The sequence below is a fragment of the Podarcis pityusensis genome, assembly GCF_964106645.2.
Source record: "Podarcis pityusensis genome assembly, chromosome: 13".
In the NCBI taxonomy this organism is placed as follows: Eukaryota; Metazoa; Chordata; class Lepidosauria; order Squamata; family Lacertidae; genus Podarcis; species Podarcis pityusensis.
The window spans coordinates 31613587-31640966 of NC_138038.1; the positions used below are offsets into that span (position 1 = coordinate 31613587).

The 27380-nt window shown below is 46.1% G+C and overlaps 1 protein-coding gene and 1 long non-coding RNA gene across 2 annotated transcripts in view; both read left to right on the forward strand.

Moving 5' to 3' along the window:
* The first annotated feature begins 5 nt into the window (after positions 1-5).
* Positions 6-27380, forward strand: part of LOC308461147 — a 95400-nt gene continuing 68025 nt past the window's right edge. Inside the window, exon 1 of the long non-coding RNA XR_013978817.1 lies at positions 6-242. This is a non-coding gene — a long non-coding RNA (uncharacterized lncRNA). The remainder of the gene's footprint in view (positions 243-27380) is intronic.
* On the forward strand, positions 2603-17692 carry LOC308461866 (vomeronasal type-2 receptor 26-like; the record flags this gene model as incomplete). The annotated part of the gene is made up of 5 exons (XM_080979031.1): positions 2603-2670; positions 3737-4028; positions 8313-8540; positions 15922-16048; positions 16420-17692. 5 exons carry the CDS (start codon positions 2603-2605, stop codon positions 17328-17330), a joined length of 1626 nt encoding a protein of 541 aa, XP_080835157.1. The 3' UTR covers positions 17331-17692.

The following is a 27380-nucleotide window of genomic DNA, read 5'->3' on the forward strand; positions in this document are numbered from 1 at the left end:
AGAGTTCATGTGCAAAGCAGGCAGCAGAGTCGAGATTGAAATGGGGAGAACTGTGTTTAAGGAAGAGTTGAGATAAGAAAGAAGGTGAAAGGGAAAAGAGAGCGAATGTGAAAATGGGGAAACAAAAGGGGTTGCAAAAAAGGAGGGAATGGGAGACATGGAAATTGGGTTAAAGATTAAAGCAGGGGTATGCCACGGTCTGAAGAAAAGAAGGGGATGATAGCTTCATAACCAAGCAGAAGGTAAAAAGAGTGTTATGAGATATATGACTGAACAAACACGCTTGTACACCACACACAATAACTCAATGCACAGGTCCAAGATGATTAGTACCTTTTGTGTGGAGTCAATATGTGACTAGAATTATCATTTTGGCAAAAACAAAAGTAACTTGTCACACTAGGAAGTAGGGAAATACTGGTTTATTACATGGAAATGAAAAGAGGTAATGCAGATTGATGCTGCTTCATACAGCAAGTACAGACACCTTTACCCTAAAGAGCAAAGAGAGTCCCTAAATAGACACTGAGGGCAGTCGTGTGCTACAGACTCCCACAAAAAAGAAAAGAAAAGGGATGGGTATTCCTGATCCAGAAACAAGCAGAACACAATGTGAGGGATTTGAGATCTGTGCCTTTTGTAAAGTTAAGTTCTCCCCTTCAAGGCAACAGTGTCTCTCACTCATTCCTTGGTTTGTGGTCAAGCAAAGCGTGTGATTCATAAATTCACTTTTGAAACAGAATTTCATTGTTTGTCTGAAGTCTGGTTCCTGCATATAGGAAAGTGACAATTAAACTTTCTGGTAAATACAAGGATTTGTATGCTGATCTTTACTGCAACTGTTAGGGGTCAGGATATTTGCTATACCTTCCAGGTCATGTCTTAGATAGGAGCTTGTACCAGGGTCACAGATACTTCATGAGAGGTATACGGTACTTTATGTTAAACTCATGCTAGCTGCACTAATGCCATAATCCATTGGTTTTCAACCAGTGTACCATCTATTGGTTGGAATACTTTTGTTCTTTTAATCCAGGGGGGGGGGGGAAAGTATTTTGGATATTGAAAAGTTAAATTGATTTTGGTAGGGAGGAGAACTGCATGCAACTGGAAGCAAATGTTCCACACACATTTTAAAACATTGGTGTGCTTAACTTGTTGACAAGGGATACGCAAATTCAAAAAAAATGTCTTGTGATAAGCTTTATATATGGAATCACTCTTGTCTGAAAATCATACTTGGGCCACTTACATGGATGGTCTTCCCCTTTCCAAATATGTGCACAAAGTGTTTGTTTGTTTGTTTGTTTGTTTGTTTCAGTGGAACTATGCATATTAAATAAGCACTAGAAGACCTACCGTTATGAAAAAAAGAAGGTTAAAAATTGCAGGCCTGGCAACTCAAAATGTTATCAGTTGCCACTGATTGTAACTTTTTGTATTTAATTCTAATTCTAGGTATCTGATTATAATTAAAATAGATGTCAGTAACAATACAGAGGAGGGGAAGTACAATCTACGGTTTGCACCAGAGTTAGGGATAGTGAGAGTTCTGAATGTCTGACCAATACTTTTAAGCTGGGCACTGTAGGATTTGCAGATCCTACTGTGTCTTAGGTTCTCCAACAACCACTATAGAATCTGCAAATCAGCAGTGTTTCCCTTTACCAAGATTTGGGTGAGATGGAGTTATTGGAGATGGTTGGTACAGAGTTTCCTCAGTGTCTAGATTGCTAACCCTGATCTGACTCCAGACCAAACTTTCAAATTTCCAATGGTCTTCCCTTGCATTTGTCATTCCACTGCCACACACACTTAGCTGGGCCAATAGGAAGAGGATAAGGAGATTTGAGATGTGACAAACATGTTTTCTTCAGTAGTGCTACAGTGAGCCCATAACTAGGAAATTACTGGCTTCCTTTGTAATTATCAAAATGATTGTGATTAATGTTAATTTAATATATGTCGCCCTGAAGCTCCAGTGGTCACTAGCTCAGTTTGTGATTAAGGCTAGATGATCATTTTTAAAATGTGCTGCATTCTGAATTGGACCTAGGGGCTAAGAAGGGCATCAATCAGATCTCAGTAATGTTACATTTTATAACTGAGGATTCAAGGAGCAGCTGTTCAAAACCTGGCTCAGATAATGTGACAACAAAGGCATTTCTGCCAAGGGGGCAAAATTGCCCTCAGCATGGTGATATTAGCAGTGTTGCTAGCAGCGCTGCTTCCTCCTTCAGTGTGCCAGGTGCGTCCTCCTAAATGTGCCATCAGTGAACCCATCCCTTTTCCTCACAAATATTATCTTTGTTTAAAAAATTAATTTTTATTAACCGGCCAATCAAATCACATCACATCACATAAATTCCGAATTACAAAGCCGAATTTTAAATTTTGTTGAGGGGACCCATATTTCAAGATCCGAAGGGGGATTCTGATCATCTTCTTGCTACTGCGTTAATGTCCAAATCAGTCCAAACAGAGTTCATAATTCTATCCAGTCTTATCTTGCTGTTTCCACATCACATCTTGTTCATATATTTTCTCGTCCTCACAAATATTATCAACCAGGTGATTCATCATCGGAGGCATTGTTTCTCAAATGATCCTGCTTTCTGAAGAGAAAACTTTCAAAAAAGACCCCATTCAGCAACAGAATCGAGAACCTGTGTAAGGATGCTCCCTTGTTGGTTATTTGCTTTTGTGTAAGGGGGAAAAATGTGTAAAGAACATTTTAGGAAATATATCATCTGGCATGTGGTGCTTACAACAAATAGTGCCAGAAATATGGAGGGGTCATGTTCAGAGTTCCAGCCTTCCAACTATGTTGGTTAGAGCACAGTGCTGACAAGCCAAGGTTGTAGGTTCAGTCCCCATATAGGACAGCTGCATATTCCTGCATTACAGGGAGTTGGGCTAGATGATCCTCAGGGTCCCTTCCAACACTATGATTCTATGAAAAATGCTTCTGCACAATATTCTAGTTCATTCTCCCTCCCACTGCTCCTTCCCACTGGATTACAGCTGTTCCATAAATACATTAGTTTAGGAGACCAGCAGCAGGAATAATTTGTACAGACGGGAACTGGAATGGTATTTCTAATTGTCTTGTTTCTCCCCACAAAAATGAATTCCAAGCTACATCTGAGATGTATCCCCTCCATTGAAATAGTAATAAAGAACAATACTGTAGTTAAAAAACAAACAAACCCTACATTCTGGGAATGTGGAAGGAAATCATGGTGAACATGCATTTCCTTTCCTTTAGCTAAGTAACTACACAGAGCATCAACCTCTTCAAAGAATGGCTCCTTCTTTGTGTGCCTGCCTTGAAATGCAGCACATGGACTTAAACGTGGTGTGGGGGTTCATTTTAATATTCTAATGGTAGCCCATCCCCATCAAGACCGCATCTCAACTTTCCTTTGGACATGGATGTGCATGTTTCTGAATGGCTCAGCAAGCACCCACGCATGCAATGTAACCAATGTTATGCAGAAAAATGAAACAGCTCTTTCTGCATACTTCCTTGAAGTGTGTGTGTGCCCATTTTGTCCATCATATTATTGTCCAAGATGCTATTTTAAATAAATCTGATAAATGAATAATCTGCAGCAATGGGGTGGTATTGGTGTCCTACTCCAAAGCAGACGATCTTGGTGGCATGCAAAACAGCAGTAATTGTTTTATCAAGAGTGAAATGCCCCTTTCAGATAACCTGTCATTGTCATTGTAGCTTTCTGACTAAACATTACCAGCATGTCTTGGCCTTGGCCTTTGCAGTAAAGGAGATCAATGAAAACCGCCAGATCTTACCCAATGTCACCCTGGGGTTCCACATCTATGACAGCTATTTCAGTGCGATGTGGACCTGTCATGCAACCACTGAGTTTCTTTCCACACTGAACAGATTTAAGCCCAACTACAAATGTGACACTCAGAGTAATCGGGTCGCTGTCGTTGGGGGACTTAGCTCTGAAACTTCTCTACACATTGCAAGCATCCTGCAAATCTACAAGATTTCACAGGTAAGAAAAAAAGAGGATGTTAACAAATTTCACCATTTGCTTGCTTTTTACAATTTGGTTATGGGGGTTTGAAACAAGAGTGAATGAAATGAGCAGGATGAGAATGATGAAAAGCAGTCATCATAGTTCATTCCTACATGGGAAACTCTGTTCTTCTTATTTATTCATTGCCCCCCCAAAAGGAAAAAAACAAAAGATGACACTGATTTGAATTAGTGTGCATGTATAGATGTAAATTGAGACACAATTACTATCAAAGAAATAAAATGATAACCGATAAGTCAGTGACCAGCTCCCCTGTGTAACTTGATAGATTGCAAGTCCCATGTTCTCCCTTCTGTTCCTCATAAGATGAACAAGCCTAGGTGAACTTCAGGCTTGTACACACACCTCTCTTCCTCCTGGACAGCTGATGAAAGTAGGAATCTGGATGCTATCATAGCCATTTTTGCTTAACCAAAACTGATAGTATTATCCAAACCAATATTGAACCAATATTGAACAAAACGTTCCAGATAACAACTCTATTATTAGCAGCACACACAGAATGAGATTTCATTTTGCATTCTTAATGTTTTTCTGACTCTTCACCACTTTTTACTTTTTCTCTCCTCCTCACTTTCATCATTAGCTTTCGTATGGCTCTACTTCAGCAATGAGTGAGAAAACCCAAGTTTTCCCCACTTTCCAGATGGCCCCCAAGGAAGCCCATCAATATATGGGGATTCTGCAGTTACTTCTGCATTTCAGGTGGATCTGGATTAGCATCCTTGCTGTGGATGATGATGATGGAGAAAGATTTTTGCAAATTGCACTCCCGTTATTTTTACAGAAGGGCATTTGTTTTGACTTCATCGACAGACTCCCTAGGTTCACTTTTATCTCTGAAGCTTTGAATACAGCAGACTTGCTTCAGGGAATATATGAAGTTATTATGAAGAGAAAAGCGAATGTACTGGTGTTTTATGGAGAAATCCAGGCCATAATCCTTTGGAGAACATTCCTATACATCCCAGCGACAGTTAATCCTAAAGGTAAAGTGTGGATTATGTCAGCCCAAATTGATATTATAGCTTTTAACTTTCATACGCAATGGGATTTTGAAGTCTTTCAAGGTGCTATAGCCTTCGCAAGTCATTCAAATATACTCCCGAGATTTCAACAATTTCTTCTGGGAAGAAATATTTTCAGGGCCAAAGAAGATGGTTTTATCAAGGAGTTCTGGCAAAATGCATTCAAATGTAAATTCCCAAATTCCATTGTGGGTGAAATGGAAGCAGAAATCTGCACCGGAGAGGAGAACCTGAGCGACCTTCCTGGTGGGTTTTTTGAAATGAGCTTGACTGGTCACAGTTACAATATCTACAATGCAGTCTATGCTATAGCACATGCTTTGCAAGCCATGCATTCTCTAAAATCAAAACACAAAGCAATGGTGAATAGAGGGAGCCTGACACTTCCAAATGAACAGCTATGGCAGGTAAGAATATCATGAATAATCTAGTATTTACAGGTGGAAACAACACACTCCACTGTTTGTAGACTAGCGTCTCTTCGTAATTATTTCATTCACTCAAAATATCATACCCTCCAACATCCCATGGATCAAAATTGGAATGCTTGTTTTTTTGGTCCTGAGCTCTCGCGGGAGTCCAAATTGAGATGGCTTCTGTAATCTGGGATGTCCTGCTCAAATCAGGATGCTTAAGGGGTATTCAATATGAGCTTCCTTTCTCTTCCCAAAAGCAAGGTGGGATGACCACAATAATTCACGTATTGAAGAGCATCTTTCCTGTCTTCTGTTTGGCCAATAGCTGGGGTGGAGATACTGTAATGCAGGACTCTTAGCTAAAGCATCCCTGACAGATGACTTTAAAAAACCTCCAATGAAGGGAGAGTCCATAACCTCCCAAAGGAGTCAGCTCCACTGTTGAACAGCTCTTACTGTCAGAAAGTTCTTCCTGGTGTTTAGTTGGAATCTCCTTTCTTGAAACTTAAAGCAATCAATTCGGGTCCAAGCCTCCAGAGTAGGAGAAAACAAGCTTGTTCCATTTTCCATGCAACAGCCCTTTAGATATTTGAAGATGGCTATGATGAGGACAGGGATGTGGGTGGCGCTGTGGGTTAAACCACGGAGCCTAGGACTTGCTGATCAGAAGGTTGGCGGTTCAAATCCCACAACGGGGTGAGCTCCCGTTGCTCGATCTCTGCTCCTGCCAACCTAGCAGTTCGAAAGCACGTCAAAGTGCAAGTAGATAAATAGGTACCGCTCTGGCGGGAAGGTAAACAGCGTTTCCGTGCACTGCTCTGGTTCGCCAGAAGCGGCTTAGTCATGCTGGCCACATGACCCAGAAGCTGCACGCCAGCTCCCTCGGCCAATAAAGCGAGATGAGCACCGCAACCCCAGAGTCGGCCACGACTGGACCTAACAGGCAGGGGTCCCTTTACCTTTATGATAAGGAGACATCTGCTGGATCAGACCAAAGAGTCATTTAGTCTAGCACTCTAGTCTCACAACAGTCAGGCAGATGAGAAGTCCACAAAGAGAACTTGAGGGCAACAGTGGTCTCTCCACTGGTAATTGCCAGCAACTGGTATTTATAGTTATAGCAGAAGTAGTACCTAACACCAAGGAAACTAGTGCTAATAAGCCCAGGAACCTCACCAAAATCTGGAGATAATGCACCTCCACAGGCACATACCTCCACATGTGGTGGGAATGCCCTGAAATCCAACTATTCTGGACAACAATCATACAAGAAATGTGCAAAATAACTAAGCAAGTATTAGAAGTCACCCCACCCAAAACTGGCCCTATTAAAAATCTTTCAAGATAATGCCCACTCACATCATAAAGAGCTCATAACCCACCTACTTTCAGCAGCCAGAAACATCATAGCCAGACACTGGAGAGATCTGTCAGGAGGAAGCATGGACCAATCGTACAAAATAGTATGGGAAACAGCCTTATTAGAAAAACTAATCAATAAACTGAAACTGATACGAGGACAAATAGAAGAAGACGCCTTCACCCCGGTATGGTTCCCTTTTATCACAAACACAGCCGAAAAAGACAATGAAAAGAATCCACTAACAGCATATGAATCAATATGGCTAACCTGATTCAAAAACGCTCACCCACCCCACTCACGCATGAAAACAAAGTTCACCACAGCCAACTACAAACAAACAACCACACCCTAGGCCAAAGCCAACCTCTCTCAGCACCAAAGGAGCACAAGCGAATAGCAAAGAGAACCCGCACAAGCGACTCTGACACAAAACCCCACACATACATTAAGCAGAATAGAAGCATTGCCACACGATCCCACCCCCACTCACTATTCCCCCCCACACACCTCTTTTCCCCTTTTCTTCCTAAGGTAACACTAATGTCTCAACAAATGAAACTGATCTGTAGAAAATGTAACTTGAAAAAAGAGACATTGCACATACTTTGTAAACCAGGAAATCTATACAGCGGTACCTTGGGTTACATACGCTTCAGGTTACATATGCTTCAGGTTACAGACTCTGCTAACCCAGAAATATTACCTCGGGTTAAGAACTTTGCTTCAGTATGAGGAAAAAATTGTGCTCTGGCGGCGCGGCGACAGGAGGCCCCATTAGCTAAAGTGGTGCTTCAGGTTAAGAACAGTTTCAGGTTCAAAACGGACCTCCGGAACGAATTAAGTACTTAACCCAAGGTACCACTGTAATTAAAAATATGTTATTGTTGTTTTTTTTAAAAAAAGTTATAGCGGAAGTAGCACAAAGCCATCTAATTGATAAGTGTGTGCACTTTTATTTATTAACTACTGTATTAGAAATTATAATGATGGGATTCAAATAATAACAAGGAAAGTGTCCCCTTACATAGCAGCAAAGTGAAACAGCCACATTAAAAAGTGTTATATCTTGGCCGGGGGTGGGGGAGGGAGGTTAGGGATAAACTTACAAATATGACTCTAATGAAAGCACAGTGAACAGAGAGTTCAACTCTGTTAGGAACCACAAAAAGGAGAGCAGGATCCCATCCCTTTGGAGTGCAGACCATCATGAAGCAGGAGCAGAACATCTGTAATATTTTTCCAGGGTAAAAGCAAAAGTTTTGTGAACGATAAGGATGGACGGAACTCCACTGCTCTCTTGATTAGCGTGATGTAATTAAATAGTTACTTAATATCTTCTTTAAGGGCAGTCATTAGCATTTCTCAGAGCCAAAGTTGCAGCTTTGAACTTTGGAAATAAAATGGTTCTGTTTCTTTTCTTTTTTCCAACCAGCTGCATCATTTTCTCAGACGTGTCTCTTTTAACAATAGTGCTGGATATGAGGTTTCCTTTGACCACAATGGGGACTCGGTGGCTGGATTTGATGTCATAAACTGGGTCTTTTTCCCAAACCAATCCTTTCGCAAAGTTGAAGTTGGAAAGATGGATTTCCTGCTTCCTCCAGAGGAAGCATTCACCATTAGGGATGATGTCATCACTTGGCACACCTGGTTTAATCAGGTAGGGTCTCAGTATAAATTGTTTGGGCCAGATTGAGGGGTCAAAGTGGTGTTTCATTAGTCTTTACACGTAACATAAGTGGAGGTTTTTTTGCTGCACATTCTTCCCTTGTCTCACCATTCCTCTGCCTCCAACTTCAACCTGTCAAATCTATTTGGCTTGCCAGCCCTGCACCCTCCTGCACCCCTCTTCAACTTCTTGTGCTCTGGCACAACCCACAACAAAGCCTACTTTTTGTAAGACTCAGAGCTCTGGGCTGGGTTTTTTTTATGTGTGTTTCTGTAATCTCCCTTTATTCCTGCTCTATATGTACCTGAATATCCCACCCTAACAGCCAAACAAGAGGCATGTGGTGCAATACAATAGTTGATATAAAACAGAAGTAATCAAAAGGGTTTTATGATCTCTTTGTGTACAGAAGCATATCATTTCAGTTTTGCTTTATCTAATTTGCTACTTTGGTATGCCTACAACAATGGCTAACACAATACTGAACCAACAATGCTACCATTTAACACAGGCTTGGGCAAACTCCGAGCCTCCAGATGTTTTGGAACTACAATTCCCATCTGTGATGGGACGATGAGCTGCTTGTGTGTAAAATCCTAGTCCCTCAGAGTTTGGTCAAGTTTGCAAACCTCTGTCTGTAACGGAGCCCCTTAAACATGGCTCCGTCAGTCGCTGGCAGATTCCGACAGTGGTTGCTTTCGGAATCGCTTCCAACATAAAAGCTCCTTAACGGAAACACGTCTTCTGGACTCTCTGCGTGACAGTTTCCGGCGAGGAGTGGGTGTCCCTACAGGAGGTCCTGAAACCTCCCCACTGTTTTCGCTGGAAGTGTCTCTGAGCCATCCCTCCAGCTCCCTTTCCCTCAGCTCAGCTCCTCTCCCCCTACTGGTTCCCTCTTCAGCTGCTGAGTCTCTCCCAACCTGTGTGAGCCCTTTCACTTCCCTTCCTTCCGATGGCAGTTCCCTGACATCCACCTCCCCTCCAGGGCCCCCTTCATCCCCTCTCGCCCCCTCCTCTACGGGCGGTGAGGAGGCAAAACCCCGGAATGAACTTCCTTCATCTTCCGATGTCCCGAACACTTCTCTCCACCTGTTGCGGTTCCTGGTCTCGAAGTACTCCTCCTCCTCAGAGTCCATCTCCCCTTCCCCTTCCGATTCCGAGAATCCTTCCAACTCCTCCTCCTCATCGGTGGTCCCAAAGTATTCCCTCCGGAACCTCTCCACAGGCTGAGGTTTCCTTGGGAACCTTTGATGGAACGTTTCTATCAATACCTCGTCATTGATATCTTCTGCCATTACCCAAGTGTTTTCTGACTCCGGTTCTCCTTCCCACGCTACCAAATACTCCACCTGATCCCCCTTCCATCTGGCGTCGAGGATTTCTGCCACATGGCTGCTGCATTCCCTTTCTTCTATGACCGGTCCCCGAGTGGCCATCCCTTCTCGTCCCCCCTCATACGGTGACAGTAACGACCTGTGAAATACTGGGTGCAGTTTCATGTGGTTGGGTAACCGGAGCCTGAAAGCCACTGGGTTGACCTGTTGAATGACCTCAAAGGGACCCAATCTCCTGGGTCTTAATTTCTTACAACCTCCTTTGAACGGCAACCCTTGGGTTGACAGCCACACCCTATCTCCCACCCTTATGGTTTCACCTTCCCTTCGGTTCTTGTCTGCCTGCCTCTTGTATTCTTCCTTCGCCCTTTCTAAGTTGAGTTGGAGCTGACGATGGATTGCTTCCATTTCTTCTACAAAATGCTCGGCTGCCGGGACACCCCATCTCTCCCCTTCTCCCCCTGGGAAAGCCCTGGGATGACACCCATAATTAGCCAAGAAGGGGCTCATCCCTGTGGACACATTCTCGGCATTGTTGTAGGCAAATTCCGCCAGCGCCAACTTTTCTACCCAGTCATTCTCTCTGTCATTGACATAACACCTCAGGTATTGCTGGAGGACCCCGTTTGCTCTTTCCGCCTGCCCGTTGGTTTCAGGGTGCCGGGCAGTCGAAAAGTTGACCTCCACCTGCAGTAAGCTCATGAGCTTCCTCCAGAACCTGGAAGTAAATTGTTTTCCTCGGTCTGAGACCACCCTCAATGGCAGCCCGTGCAACCTAAAAATGTGTTCTACAAATAACTTCGCTGTCTCTTCCGCCGTGACTGCATGCGAGCAGGCTACAAAGTGGCACATCTTTGTTAGTAGGTCTACCACCACCATGATGGCTGTTTTCCCCTTGGACTTCGGCAGATCAGTCATAAAATCTATCGACACTGCCTCCCAAGGTCGTTCTGGGGTTGGTAAGGGTTCTAATAGCCCCGCCGGCGCCCGCCTCTCCCCTTTGGCTCGCTGGCATTGCTCGCACCCTCTTACATACTCCCGTACATCTTCCCTCACCTTAGGCCACCAAAATTCCCTGGTGACCAACCACATGGTTTTGTGTTGTCCAAAATGCCCCGCCGTGGGGCTGTCGTGCAACTGCTTGAGTACCCTCCCCCTTAAGTCTCCTTCAGGGATATACAGTGCCCCTTTGTAATACAAAGCTCCATTTCTTTCCTCGAAACCCCCTGGTTCCTCTCCCTCACCCCTAAGACCTCTGAGCTTATTCTGGGCGTATTCATCATTCTCTGTTTCCTCTACCAGTTCTCTTTGTCCCACCAATGCCGCCCCACACACCCAGCGGTCCTCTGGAATGACATGTCTCTCTTCTGGTGCTCCCTCCCCCTCCAAATATTCAGGTTTGCGTGAGAGAGCGTCCGCCCTAATGTTCTCTGGGCCTGGCACGTAACAAATCTCAAAGTTAAATTTGGAGAACTCCTGGGCCCATCTCACTTGCCGTTGGTTGAGCACTCGTGCCGTCCTCCAATACTCTAGGTTCTTGTGGTCAGTGCACACTTGCACCTTATGTTGTGCGCCAATTAGCAGGTGCCTCCATCTCCGGAACGCCTCATGAATGGCTAGTAGTTCTCGGTCATACACCGTGTAGTTCCTCTCGGATTTGTTCAGCTTTCGCGAAAAAAAGGCACACGGTCTCCACTCTGACTCCTCCTTCCCTGGCTGCAGAAGCACCGCCCCAATAGCTCTGTCTGATGCGTCAGTTTCCACTCTCATCGGTTTTTGTAAATCCACATGCAGGAGTTGTTGTTCCGAGGCGAAGGCCCTTTTTAGTTCCTCAAATGCTCGCTCCGCCTCCTCAGTCCAAACGAACTTCTTCTTACTGCTGAGACAGTCCGTAATGGGCGCCGTCAGGTGGGCAAAGTTTCGGATGAACTTACGATAGAAGTTCCCAAATCCTAGGAACCTCTGCACATCCTTCCTTGTTTTGGGTGTTTTCCATTCCAGCACCGCCTGGACCTTGCCGGGATCCATGGCCAATCCCTTGTCTGACAGGCGATACCCCAGGAATTCCACCTCCTTGGTATGAAACTGACACTTCTCCAGTTTCACCCACAGCTGGTTGGCTTGCAGCCTGCTCAACACTTCTCTGACGTCTCTCACATGCTGCTCCTCATTCTCAGAATACACCAACACGTCGTCTAAGAAGGCCACACAATTCTTGTAAAGCAAAGGCCCCAGGACGTGGTTCATAAACGATTGAAAGCACGCGGAGCCTCCTTGTAGGCCGAAGGGCATAACTAAATATTCAAATGCCCCCAAAGGGGTGAACATGGTGGTTTTCCATTCATCCCCCTTCCTTATTCGTATCAGGTTGTACGCCCCCCTTAGGTCCAGTTTAGTAAAAATCTTTCCCTTCCTGACCCTTGTCAAAATGTCGTCAATCCTGGGCATAGGGAAAGCCACTGGTTCTGACACTGCATTTAAGGCCCTGAAGTCACACACAAGCCTCGGCTTGTTCGTGTTTTTTTTATCCACAAAAAACACTGGGCTGCCCCCCACCGCCCTGGACTCTCTGATGAACCCTCTCTTCAGGTTCTTGTCAATGAACTCTCTTAGCTCCTGCATCTCTCTGTCTGACATGGCGTACAGCTTGCCTACAGGGAGCTGTGCCCCAGGGAGTAAATTGATTTGACAGTCAAAGGGTCTATGCGGGGGTAGTTGGTCAGCTTCCCTTTCGCTGAAGACGTCGCGGAGATCTGCATATTGTCGTGGTACCTTCACGTTCTCCGTTACTTCAGTCCCTGCTAGGGTGGCTTGGGCCCCTGCCAAACCCTTTCCCTCTTTGCAGTGTTCTAAGCAATGTGCTGAACCAAAAGAAACCACTCTCTGATGCCAGCCCACCAGCGGATCATGTAACGCTAGCCAGCTCATCCCCAATATAATGGGAGCTCCTCCCAAGGTGGCCACATTAAACGCTATCAGTTCGGTGTGCCTTGCCACCTTCATTATCATTGGGACGGTCTGCAAGCTGACTTCTCCTCCCAACAGCTCCCTGCCATCGATCGTGGTCACCTGCAGGGGGTTGCTTAAAGGGATCGTCTGTATCTGGTGTTCAGCTGCAAACTCTTTGCTCATGAAATTGCAGGAGCTGCCTGAGTCCAACAGCGCCTTTATCTTTAGAGGGTGTCCGTTTGGCAGCTCTAGCGCCACTTCTATCACTAGGGCGGGTTTAGGAGGTTCTGGCGTGGGCACTTTCACTGCTCTTTGGCCTGGCTGCTGTGCCCCGACGGTGGCAGCCAGGCGTTGGCTTTTACTTGCTTCGGTATTTCTTCCTCTCTTCCCTCCACAGCTCCTACCATCCCTTGCCATTCCTTCCTCTGGGGGCAGACTCTGGCAAAGTGACCTGGCTGTTGGCAGAGATAGCATTTCCGGGCGCCTTTTCCCTCCTTCTTTCCCCCCTCACTGGGCTTTGAAACTGCGCGCGCGCGCGCTGTTCCGATTTCCATCGGCTCTGCCGGCGGGAAAGTTGGCTCTGGAATGTCTGGAATGCGGAACTCCTTCCAACGTTCCCCCTTCCCTTCCCGCCTCTCCAATGCTCTCGCCTCCTGGCGCGCTCCTATGGTCAGCGCTGATTTGGTCAGCTGGTCCATAGACTCCGCCCTGGGCGCCCGGGAAAGTTCGTCTTTCACAGCCGAAGAAAGCCCTTCTTCAAAGAGCATTTGAATGGGTTCCGCCGATAGATCCCACCCCAATTTATGGATCAACATGGTGAACTCAGTCCAGTACTCACGGACAGATCGGCTCCCCTGTTTGCAAGCCATTAACTGTCTGCGGACCACTCCCTGTTCAATATCGCTGGAAAACATCAGATCCATGGCGCGAAAGAACTTCATCGTGTCCTTTAGGACGTCACTATTCGCTGCCATCAGGGGTCTAACCCAGTCTCTCGCCCCCTTTTCAAGATGCCCAATCACGAAAGCCACTCGTGATTCCTCGTCAGGGAATTCATCAAACTGCAGATTGAGGGCATATTGCATCTCTGTCCGAAAGCCATGATAGTCTTTGGGCTCCCCCCCAAACTTCTGCACCAATCCTGGTACCTTTCTGACGAGCTGGGTGTCTTTCCCCTTTTTGTCTGCATCCTGAGCCCTCCTCTCCTCAAGCCTCGCCGTCTGCAGCGCTAGCTGGACCTCCAACACCCGGTACCTTTCTTCCAGGCTTGGACCCGCTCCAGCTCCTGCTTCTCCGGTTCCGGCTGGGTTGCTCATGATGCCTTCTCCTGCACAAGCTGCTCACGAAGACTGTCGGAATGCTGTGATGGGACGATGAGCTGCTTGTGTGTAAAATCCTAGTCCCTCAGAGTTTGGTCAAGTTTGCAAACCTCTGTCTGTAACGGAGCCCCTTAAACATGGCTCCGTCAGTCGCTGGCAGATTCCGACAGTGGTTGCTTTCGGAATCGCTTCCAACATAAAAGCTCCTTAACGGAAACACGTCTTCTGGACTCTCTGCGTGACAGTTTCCGGCGAGGAGTGGGTGTCCCTACAGGAGGTCCTGAAACCTCCCCACTGTTTTCGCTGGAAGTGTCTCTGAGCCATCCCTCCAGCTCCCTTTCCCTCAGCTCAGCTCCTCTCCCCCTACTGGTTCCCTCTTCAGCTGCTGAGTCTCTCCCAACCTGTGTGAGCCCTTTCACTTCCCTTCCTTCCGATGGCAGTTCCCTGACACCATCATACCTAGCTAGCAGGACCAGTGGTCAGGGATGATGGGAATTGTAGTCTCAAAACATCTGGAGGGCCGAAGTTTGCCTATGCCTGATCTAACACATCCACCACCAACTTTCGTACCCACAACCATGTTAGTTTCTGTTTGCCACTGAGCAACTGCTTAGAGTCACAAGGCTCTGTTTACATTCCAGAGACAGTCCAGGCTATTGGAAGTCTCACGGGAGACTAGAGACGGATGTGACGTACTGGTTTCCTGTTTCCTTTGTTCCTTTGTTGTTCAGTTGCTCTCTGCTTTCATAGAGACAGGATGTATATTTCTTTGCTGTCTGTGTAGTAAGAAATAAAGCATAGCGATGTAGCCATAAATCTCATCACTTCCCTGTGCTGGATTCTCTGCTGAATGGGGGAACATGCCTTGGAGCCTTACCAAACTCTCATCCAATCACCACTCACTACCTACATTCCAAGGACATTCTCACCAATCCCTCCCTAACATTAATTCCTCTAATATTCTTACACATATATTTGCCTTAATTACTCTACTTTTAAATAGACATACAATTTTATGTACATATGCACCAGAAAATCACAGACATCAGTGTGCTATATTCATCGCTTTGTGAGGCCTGGTTTATTCCCCTATGTCAACCTGTTGCTGAGTAAAATTATGGAAGTCTAACTTGAATTTCATGGAGCGATAGCTTCTCTGAACTGTTCAAAATAAAGACTTCACAATTTAAAGTAGAACAATGGATTCACTACTGTAGTAAGTGAGGTTGCTTAAAGTTTTTTCCTGGATCCTGTGCACTTGCCCATCCTGAGTAAGAAACAGAAAACTCCCTTTTGAAAAACTCCCTAAAGTGGGAGGGTATGAATTATCACTTTTAAAGAAGGAAAATAAATGGCAGGGTTGGCTAAATAGTGGCCTTCCATATGTTACAGGACTATGATTCTCTTCAGCCGAGCCAGCATGACAAATACAGCGGGAGCTGTAGTCTTACAGCACCTGGAAGACCAGAGGTTAACTATCCCTGATCTTGGAAACACATATAATTATTTTTATTTCATCTCAGTGGAGACAGAGTTAAGGTTCAAAAAAAATTATTGCACCAGCAATTTAAAACCTGGTCAAAGCACTGCAATTCTATACAACTGATCAACCTTAGAAAAGCAGAGACTGTCTCTGGCATCCTGTGTGCTTTCTGGAACTTCAAAGCTACCACTGTCACATATTTAAGGCCATTTCCATCCCAATGAGACACAAATTCCCCAAGCACATTTCTTGATTGGAAAATAATTTCCTCTTCCATCGTTTAATAGGTGCTGCCCCTCTCTGTGTGTAATGACTATTGCCATCCTGGTTACAGCAGGAAAAAGAAGGAGGGGGAACCATTTTGTTGCTACGACTGTGCCCCATGCCCAGAAGGGAAGATATCAGACCAGAATGGTAAGAAATGCTATGTGCAGAAGAGGTGGGGAGAGGAGAATTACTGAAATTGACCCAATCTGAAAAGAAACGCTTTTGACTGGCATCATAATTCTAAACACACATCCATATTTGATAGGTAATTCTTGTAATATTCAAAATACCCTTTCAATAATTGGTTTGGGGTGTGTGTGTGTGTGTGAGAGAGAGAGAGAGAGAGAGAGAGAGAGAGAGAGTGTATGGAAAGCCTCTTCGAGAACCTCTGATTCTTTTTTGTTTTGTTTTTAAAAAAGAAAATGAGAATTTGGCAAAAGATAACCATTATTTTTTCTAAAATAGGGTATGAATTGAAGATTTGAAAAACCAAATCCACAACTTTTCTTTTGTTTCAGACATGGCTGACTGCATTAAATGCCCAGAAGACCACTATCCAGGCAAAAAACATGATTCATGCATTCCTAAGGATATAAGCTTTTTGTCATATGAAGAACCTTTGGGAATCAATTTAGCCATTTTTTCTCTTTCCTTTTCTTTAATCACAGTGCTGGTACTAGCAACATTTGTGAAGCACCAAGACACACCCATAGTCATAGCCAACAACCGAAACCTCACCTACACTCTCCTCGTCTCCCTCCTGCTCTGCTTCCTCTGTGTGTTGCTCTTCATTGGACAGCCTCATACGGTGACATGCCTCCTCCGACAAACAGCTTTTGGCATCATCTTCTCAGTGGCTGTTTCCTGTGTGCTGGCCAAAACCATCACTGTGGTTCTGGCTTTCATGGCCACCAAACCAGGATCCAGTATGAGAAAATGGGTAGGGAGAAGACTGGCCAACTCCATTGTTCTTTCTTGCTCCCTTATCCAAGCAGGCATCTGTACGGTGTGGCTGGCAACTTCCCCACCATTCCCAGATGTCGATATGCACTCTATGAGTGAAGAAATTGTACTTGAATGTAATGAAGGGGCACCTATTCTGTTTTATTGTGTGCTTGGGTCCCTGGGTTTCCTGGCCATTGTCAGTTTGGTGGTGGCTTTCCTAGCCAGGAAACTGCCTGACAGTTTCAATGAAGCCAAATTCATCACTTTCAGCATGTTGGTGTTTTGCAGTGTTTGGCTGTCCTTTGTTCCCTCTTACTTGAGCACCAAAGGGAAATACATGGTGGCTGTGGAGATTTTCTCTATCTTAGGTTCCAGTGCTGGGCTGCTGGGCTGCATCTTCTTCCCCAAATGCTATATTATTGTCATGAAGCCAGAGATGAATAACAGGGAACAGCTAATGAAGAAACCAAGTAAAAGCACTTAAGTGTCTAGAACTCCTGCTTCAGGCTGTAGGCTGCAGGCTTGCAAATGCATCAATAAAAGTTTCAAAATCTATATGAGAGTTGATTCACAGAATAATTAAACCACGGGTTGGAACCTGCAGCCCATATGCTGAATCCATCATGCCAACCAGCTGTCAATGGCCCATCAGCCCTCAGAAAAATTGGGCACCTCTTTCTATCTTTGCAAAGGCTCTTCTTTCCCAGGCATAGCTAAGAGATATTGCATCTTACTATTAAAGAGAAACAACAATGAACATCCAAAATGTTATTGACGCCTAACTTTGCCATTTAGGAGCTCTTCTTCCTGAAATGCCCGTTAACACACAATGTAAAATCTATGCAATAACAATTGTAAAAATGAAAATGTAAACAAACAAACAAACAAACAAACCATGCATTATTGTTATGGGTTGAATTGTAGATTTATTGTAAATAAATAAAAAAATCAGACACAGAAAGTTATTGAAGTCCCCCCTCCCCACTACATCTGTGTACTAAGCATTTTCTCTTTTTTTGGTTGTCTAAATATGTTTTGATGTCTAGCTACAGAACATTTCAAAATTTTGAGCTACACAGTCACTGAACTCTTAAATGGAACTGCAAAGACCGCAAAGAAGAATAAAGGGTTTTTTTAAAATAAAAAACTATTGAAATACTTTTACTTCCAGTGGGGAGCCTTCAAATCTTGCAAAGATTTTTGCACACACAGAGAGAGACACCTAATCCCCCCGCTGCCTGAATTCACTGCCTGATAATGAGCCTGTGAATTTGTGGGTAAGAATTTTCACTTAATCCAATTTCACACACAGTTTGAGGCAGGATTCATTGGCTTCATTTCTGGGCAACAATGGCATTCTTAGCCTCAACCTTAATCTGAGGTAGCTATTTTAAGTCATCTCTCTATATATGGAATCACAACAAACACATTTGCTTGCGGTTATTTATGCTATGTGTTTTTAAGATGGAGATTAATAGAGTCATATATAAATACCTTAGTCCTTGGAATATTCTCCTGCCTGAGATAATTTAGAAAGTCCTTGTCTGAGAAACAGTGATCAAAATTGTGCATGGAGTTTTTGGGGTCCTTGCACTAGAATTTTTTCAAGTGTGTGTGTGTGTTTCTTACAAAAGGATTTTATAAATTCTATACAAAAGAAGCTGGTACGACATTAAGTTAAACTGGGATAAAGTACGCTCATTTCCTTTTTCCTAAATTTCCTTCTACCATCATAAGAGTTGGGAGAGGAATTCAATACATGTTATATTTAAAGGTATTTTACAACCATCTGTCTCAAAAGACAATCGAAGGGTGTGCCTTCAGGGTTGAGGTCAAACCGCTGGAGAGTTACAGTATCTGCTGTGGCTGTAGAGACTGACACGGGAGAGACGTGTTTTGTTGCAGTTGGGGCAGATGAAGGCGTCCGGTTGTGCTTATTTTCAAGACAAATGTCGTCAAATTTGGAACTATACTTGATGATCTGATAACGTGGATATTCTTTCCTTGTACTTTGTTATTTTAACTCATGCACAACTACTCATTCTACATGCCTATTTTATAGTTATGTTTCTTATTTGTTAGTTTTCTTCTTATTACCATTGTCTTCTCTTTTTTATATATTTTATAAAATGAAATAATAAAAAATTTCACCCCCAAAAATGAAAAGAGAAATCTATATGTTTTAACCTTATTACATTCTTTTAGGTTCTTAGCATTAAGAAAATGTGGTGAGATGTGTTTTATAAACAGTATTTCTTGTGACTAATGTAACACCACAATGACAAATATAGCATTTGTTTATTTATTTATTTATTTATTTATTTATTTATTTATTTATTTTGTTGTTGTTGTTGTTGTTGTTGTTGTTATTTACCAGCCCTTCACCCTAAGGTCAGAGGATGGGTTACAAGTTTAAAAACAACAACATGAAAAACAGTTTAAAACCACTTACAACCACAAAAATGAGGCGGTTCCTAAAAATATACACCTCAAATGTCAAAGACCAGGATAAAGAAATGAGTATTCAGCATTTGCTTGAAGCTGTATAGTGGTACCTCGGGTTACAGACGCTTCAGGTTACAGACTCTGCTAACCCAGAAATAGTACCTCGGGTTAAGAACTTTGCTTCAGGATGAGAACAGAAATCGCTTGGCGGCAGCGCAGCAGCAGCGGGAGGCCCCATTAGCTAAAGTGGTATCTCAGATTAAGAACAGTTTCAGGTTAAGAACGGACCTCAAGAACGAATTAAGTTCTTAACCTGAGATACCACTGTATAATGAAGGCGCCAGAAGCACCTTTGCTGTTCTTGGTAGCCTGAGGCTGCACTGAAGACGAGAGTCTGCCCTGTGTATGTCTTTTTAATTACTGTTCACATTATTCCATTCACTCCCCAAGTGTGCACCCTTTGCAGTGTAAAATTGAATTAGCTGGCTTTGAATGTTTCACTCAACAATAACACTCTTGAAAGAAATCAAAGGGAAATGTTAATATTGTAGTACACCACTTTACCTTTGCATGTCCTCCACACAGCGGCTACTAGTTAGTTGGTTATCAGTGGACTGTGGTGTATTAATACAGAGTGACAAGTTGGGGGGGGGGTTGTCAGCAGAGACAACCATAAAATCATAGAACCAATTACAGGGGCATAAAGTTAAAATTCTTATAAACAATGATACTTTTCTGTTACTCAATGAGGGCAAAATATTGAGTGCGTTCTGCTAAGAGTTGTGAAGTTGCATGTGCTCAGAATGTCTTGTTTTTCCACCCAGGAGCTCAAGGTTTATGAATCATTCTCCCCTCTCCCTTTTATCATTGCAACAGGCAGGCTTTCCTAAGTTTATATACGTACATACCCTCCAACATTTCTCCAATGAAAATAGGGATGTCCCGTTCCACAATTATAATTTTACTATTTATACCCCACACATCTTACTGGGTTGCCCCAGCTGCTTCCAACATATATAAAAACATAATCAAACATTAAACATTAAAAACTTCCCTATACGGGATTTCCTTCTGACAGCTCGGGGGTTGTATAACTCCATCCCCTCCAACATTTCTCTAATGAAAATAGGGACATCCTAAGGAAAAGCAGGACATTCCAGGATCAAATCAGAAACTGGGATGGCTTCTCTAAATAAGGGACATCCCTGGAAAATAGGGACTCTTGGAGGATCTGTATGTATATAGAAGTAGCTCCAAATCAAGTAAATCAATAAAAAATACTTAACTAACTCAGGTTCTGCCACCCCAAACCCCATGCTACACCCATCATGGCTACACCCATGCTTGTGTGGCAGTGGTACTCAGCCCAGGAAATCCTGCTAGCATCCCTGGTTGAATGTCCCTTCTCGGTGAAACTTGACTAGCACCAGATCTTCTAACTCTTCGATCCCAGGTGAAAACACTGTTGTTCTCTCAAGCACATAATGGAAAGGGGGCATAATGATGGCAGCAACCATATTTTTCTCCCTGAAAGAGAAGGCAACTGTGGCCTTATTAAGAACACCCAGACTTTCAGCCTGCTTGGACCACCTGTTACAAGTCTGTGTGTATGCTGAGGTGAGGGAGAAAATATGAGGCATTAAAACACAGCTTGGATTTATCTTGTAAAACTAGGTTTTTAAAAGCATCTTTGGAAATTCTGCCGAGTCCACCTGAGAAAGCACCACTGAAGAAGTTGAGACTCTTCCATCCAATGCCACATGGAGTTTTCTTTCAACTTCATCATAATTGTTCAATTTATGTAGCTGTTAGCGTTCCTTTTTCAAGAACTGTTATATAGCCTTTAGGTCGTGTATAGATACATAAGAAGAGCATTACTGGATCAAACCAAAGGCCTTTCTAGCCTAGCTTTCTGTTCTCACTGTGTCCAACCGCAAGATACATGTTTGAAGGCCACAAGCTGAAGCAGAGTGCAAGAGCAGATACCCTTCTCTGCAGACATAGTGACCACATTACAGGCAGAGATGAGTCTGGATAGTACGTGTTTGCACAAGCTATTAAAAAAATCATTAACCTAACAGGTTAAACAGTACATTAACGAAAACCTCAAAGGAAGAGAAAAAATGAGCGAATGTCCCAAAATAAATGTTATGCTGTAGCAATGTGGTCAGTTCTACAATCAGCCTAAAATACATTCTGAAGTTTGTTTGTTTTTTACTGTTCCCCTTCTGAGGGTTTTGCCAACACAACTTTCATACTTTCTCCTAATCCATGTAATTAGTGAGGTTTAGGTATTGTTATTATTACTATTAATTATTTATTCAATTTATATACCACCCTTTATCTAAAGATCCCAGGGTGGAGTACAACATTAAAACATTAAAAATACATTGCAGAACATCAATGATAAAAACATAGTAAAAAGCACACTGACAGACAGCCTGAAATGAGAAACTACCTGACAGACAGATAAGCTTCCTATTCAAATCCAGCTGGGTGAGCTGCTCCCTCCATCCCAGTGAGACTCTGTTATGTACTGAGTTGAATAGGATCCAAACTGTAGCAGTCTGATTGGTCCTAGAACAATAGGATCCAAAAGGCAGCAGTCTGATTGGTCCTAGAACAATAGGATTCAGAATGCAGCAGTCTGATTGGTCCTAGAACAATGCAGCAGTATGATTGGTTGGCAGGAACCACCCAATCCTGCTCCAGATAGAAGTGAATCCACAACCTGATTGGCTTACAGTAGAATTCCAGAATTAGCCAATCATGTGCAGCCCATTGTGTAAATAATGTATATAAAGCAGATACTGTGAGGGGACATTTATTCATTCCTCCTCACCACTATGAGCTGAATAAAGAGCATGAAATCACTTTGCGACTCTGAGTATATTTCACTGGCGACGAAGGTGGGATCCCGCTGAGCTGACTGCCACACACAGCACCGCAGCACCGCCAACTGCCGCACCGCTGCCTCGCACCGTGTATCCAGGCTTCAGCTCCGGGGCACAAGGAACTCAGAATGGCAGCCAACAGCAGCTTCTCACCATTCAACCCAGCATCTGGAGACTGGGAAGCGTACGCCTCCCGTTTCACCTTCCTCCTAGAAGCCAAAGGGGTCACCGACGAAGAAGACGCCAAGAAGAGGGCGATATTCTTCAGCGTCTGCGGAGAGGAGACGTTTGAAATCGCCCGGGCTCTCCTTGCGCCTGAAGACGTCGCTACTGTTCCATACAAAACAATAATGGAACAGCTGAAGGGGCACTTTTCGCCGCAGCCCTCAGTGGTGGCTCGTCGAAATGCCTTCTACGCAAAGCGGCAAGCCCCTGGGGAAACCATAACTGGGTTTGTGACCTCTCTCCGCCAAGCCGCCCGGTTCTGCAACTTCTCAGAGCTGGAGAACATGCTTCGTGACCGCCTCGTCGGTGGCCTGAAGGATGAGAAGCTGCAACGACGCCTCTACGCTAAGAAGGACCTAACGTTCCAGGTCGCTCTGGAGGAGGCCCTGGCAACAGAAGCTGCCGAGAGGTCGACCCAAGAGGCACGGCCGAGCCTGCCATCCCAACCGAGGGTCCACCATGAAGACCTCACCGACGACTCAGGATCCGACAGGGAGGAGGTGCACCGAGTACAGCAGCGCACTCAAGCAGCGCACAGACCACAGCTGCCTCGACGAGAAGGAGGGAACTGCGCAAGCTGCGGGGAGAGTCACGAGAGGAGGACCTGCCGTTTCCGCAACGCAGAGTGCAGGCAGTGCAGAAAATCGGGACACATCGCCCGGGTGTGTCGGGCTCGGCCCACCCGACACCAGGCATCAGATGACCAATCCAAGAGCCCCAGGTCCCGGGGCCCAACGCACCAAGGCAACTCGACGGAGCTCACGGACTTCCAGGTATACCAGTTGCCCCACCCCAACGTAGAGAAAATTTATGTAGAGGTACAGATAGAGGGGGCCCCATGCCGCATGGAGCTTGACACGGGTTCAACTCTATCCATAATCTCGGCAAGGACCTTAAGGAAACTGTGTCCCACTGGGGGTCCCAAACTCAGGCCGGCCCCATTCACCCTCCGGGACTTCCAGAAACGTAAGGTCCCCACAATGGGGGTGGGGACCTTCAGGGTGCAATACCGAGGGCGGACGCGGCAACTGGACTTGCTTGTGGTCAAGGGCCCCTACATTAGCTTACTGGGATTGGCATGGTTTGGACCACTGGGGCTAGCTGTCACCGGGGTGAACCACACTAGCTTACAAGTGGACGTGGACGCCATATGCAAGGAATTTCCAGGGGTTTTCGATGGGAAATTGGGACAGTATACGGGCCCCCCCATTGCGCTACAGCTTGACCCCGCAGTACGACCGGTCAGGCTCAAGGCCCGCCGGGTCCCGTTCGCCTTGAAACCCCGTATAGACGAGGAATTGGACCGACTCGTAGAGCAAGGAGTGCTGGAGCCGGTGCCTAATGCTCCCTGGGAAACCCCAATCGTCACCCCGTCAAGCCTAATGGTTCGGTCCGCATCTGCGCAGACTACAAATGTACCATAAACAAGGCCCTCACGGCCCACGCATACCCAGTGCCAGTGGTCAGCCATGTCCTTGCCACCCTGGCTGGGTCGAAAATTTTTGGCAAGCTGGACTTGGCCCAAGCATATCAACAGCTGCCAGTAGATGAGGCCACAGCAGAGGCACAGACGATTGTGACGCACAGAGGAGCGTTCAGGGTAAAGCGGCTGCAATTCGGTGTCAGCGTGGCACCAGGCATATTCCAGAATATAATGGACTCTCTCCTTAAAGGGATTCCTGGCGTCACCCCCTTCTTCGATGATGTGTTGATTGCCGGCCCCACACCAGAGGAGTTTGAGGACCGCCTCCGCACCGTTCTGCACCGTTTCCAGACGGCGGGTCTCAAGGTGAAGCGGGAAAAATGTCTACTAGGAGTGCCTCAGGTGGACTTTCTGGGATTTATGGTGGACGCAGAAGGGGTCCACCCGACTGGGGACAAGGTACGGGCCATTTGTGATGCCCCAGCGCCCAAGAGCAAGACTGAACTTCAGGCCTTCTTGGGACTATTGAACTTTTACCATTCCTTCCTTCCCCACAAGGCGGCGGTAGCGGAGCCCCTACACAGACTCCTGGACAAGCGGGCCCCTTGGGTGTGGGGCCAGCGCCAGGAGGCCGCATTCCAGGCAGTCAAGGACTTGCTTGTCTCAAACTCGGTCTTGGCACACTTCGACGAGAGGCTGCCGGTGGTGCTAGCATGCGACGCCTCACCCTATGGCATTGGAGCTGTCCTGGGGCACCAACTCCCGGATGGAAGAGAGGTACCGGTGGCGTACTTTTCCCAGACACTCAACACAACCGAGCGGAACTACTCGCAAATCGACAAGGAGGGTCTGGCAATCGTAAAGGGAGTAAAAAAATTCCATGATTTCTTGTACGGGCGGCCCTTCACCGTGGTGACTGACCACAAGCCGTTGCTTGGCTTGTTTGCCCCCGAAAAGCAGACCCCCCAAGTGCTGTCTCCTCGCGTCCTCAGGTGGTCAATTTTCCTTGCCAGCTACCAGTATGCACTGATTCACCGACCTGGGAAGGCGATGGGCCATGCGGACGCCCTCAGCAGGCTACCACTACCGGAAACAGGCCCTGACCCAGCACCTGCACAAGAGGTTATGAGCCTGGAGCTGCTTCCCGACCGCCCCATTCAGGCACAAGAAGTTGCACACCATTCCAAGAAAGATAGGGTCATCTCCCGGGTCCTGGACTGGGTGTGGAGGGGATGGCCCAGCAGCAGCCCCGGGCCAGAATTCGCCGGCTACACAACCCGCAAACATGAACTGTCGGCCCACAAGGGGTGCCTGTTATGGGGAAGCAGAGTCGTTGTTCCCCAGCCCCTCTGCAAAAGGGTCCTCACAGCCCTACACGAGACACATCCAGGGGTAGTAAGAATGAAGGCCCTTGCCAGGAGTTATGTGTGGTGGCCGGGGATCGATGGAGAGATAGAGGCCTGGGTCAAACACTGCCAGGCCTGCCAAGAATCCCGCCCAGACCCCCCAAGGGCCCCAGTCCAGTCCTGGGAGTCCGCCCGAGCACCATGGTCACGCCTGCATGTGGATTTCGCTGGCCCCTTTCAGGGGAAAACATTCTTCATAGTGGTGGACTCCTACACCAAATGGCTGGAAGTCGCACTGGTACCGTCCACTTCCACGTCCGCAGCCATCCGGGTACTACGCAGGCTGTTTGCAACCCACGGGCTCCCTGACACTCTCGTCTCAGACAACGGGACTGCATTTACGTCAGGAGAATTCCAAACCTTCACAGCGCAGAACGCCATCCGCCACATCCGTTCGGCGCCGTTCCACCCTGCCACCAATGGCCAAGCAGAACGCATGGTGCGGACCACCAAGGACACCCTTCGCCGCATGACGCAAGGGGACTGGGAGTACCGCCTTGCCACATTCCTTCTAGCACAGCACAGCACCCCCAGCTCAACGACTGGCCGGAGCCCCGCTGAACTACTAATGGGTCGGCGCCTTGCAATCAGATTGGACCGCCTTCACCCCGATAGAGCTCAGGATGAGGTAGTGGTGGGGGAAGGCAGGAACCCCCGGACCTTCGAGGCCCAGGACCCAGTGTACGCAAAGAATTTTGGGGCAGGCCCAGCATGGGTACCCGCCACAATCACCAGGGTCACTGGCCCCGTGTCGTACGAGATGCTAACGGATGGGGGGCAATGCTGGCGCCGCCACTGCGACCAGATACGGCGACGATTCCCGGGAGAAAACCAGGAGGAGGACAGGTCAGAGGAGTCCCAAGGGAACAGCGGGGCAGTGAGGCCCATAGAGCAGGAGGGGCCAGCAGGAGAGGCAGAATCAGTAAATACAGAGAGGACCCGTGAGGCCGAAAGGACACCGGAACCAGAACCACGACTGAGCGAGCCGGTTGCACCAGACCAAACAGCCGCATCACAGCCAGCATCCTTGGAACACGAGCCAGAACCCGGAGCCCGGACCAGGGAACACCCCAGGCCACAACGCACACGTAGGCCGCCGGCATACCTTGAGGACTATGAATGCGACCTCCCGGGCAGGACTGGAACTTAGAGGGGAGGGGTGTTATGTACTGAGTTGAATAGGATCCAAACTGTAGCAGTCTGATTGGTCCTAGAACAATAGGATCCAAAAGGCAGCAGTCTGATTGGTCCTAGAACAATAGGATTCAGAATGCAGCAGTCTGATTGGTCCTAGAACAATGCAGCAGTATGATTGGTTGGCAGGAACCACCCAATCCTGCTCCAGATAGAAGTGAATCCACAACCTGATTGGCTTACAGTAGAATTCCAGAATTAGCCAATCATGTGCAGCCCATTGTGTAAATAATGTATATAAAGCAGATACTGTGAGGGGACATTTATTCATTCCTCCTCACCACTATGAGCTGAATAAAGAGCATGAAATCACTTTGCGACTCTGAGTATATTTCAGACTCCTTCTGCAGGTCTTGCTGTTTAGGGATGTTCCTGTTACAGGGGTATAGAGGCACATAGTGTTGAAGTGGTTCATGATGGACCAGCAAGGCTTTGGCTCCAAGGTCATGCTTGATAGTTGCCCATTTGTACATATGGCCCATGATGGCCCTCATGGCTTATTTGGCCAATAGGCCTATGGGACACGTTTATCTTTTGGTTAATCAGGATTCCTCAGCACTGATGCAGTTTCAATTTGGGGCAGTGTTGCCCCAGGCCCTACATCACCAGATGATGTGACAATTTGGAATACATTCATTCCGTATTGGAGCCATGGCTGTGGCTTGATGGGCATCCCTACAGATCTTATCAAGGACATCAAGAGATGGCATTCCAGTGTTTACAAGTTACATGTTAGGTACTCTCTGGTAACTCTCTCCTTTCTTTAGGCAGATTTGGGCCTGTTGATAGAGGCTTTCAGAGTTACACTATGAGAGCAATCCCTCTTGTTCTGTGTGCAATGGAGGGATGCATCATCAGCTGTCGGTATGCAGTTACATTTGCCTGCCCATATTACTTTCCAGTGCGTAACTGGGAGAAGAATGCTTTGAGGAGAACTGCTGGCCACA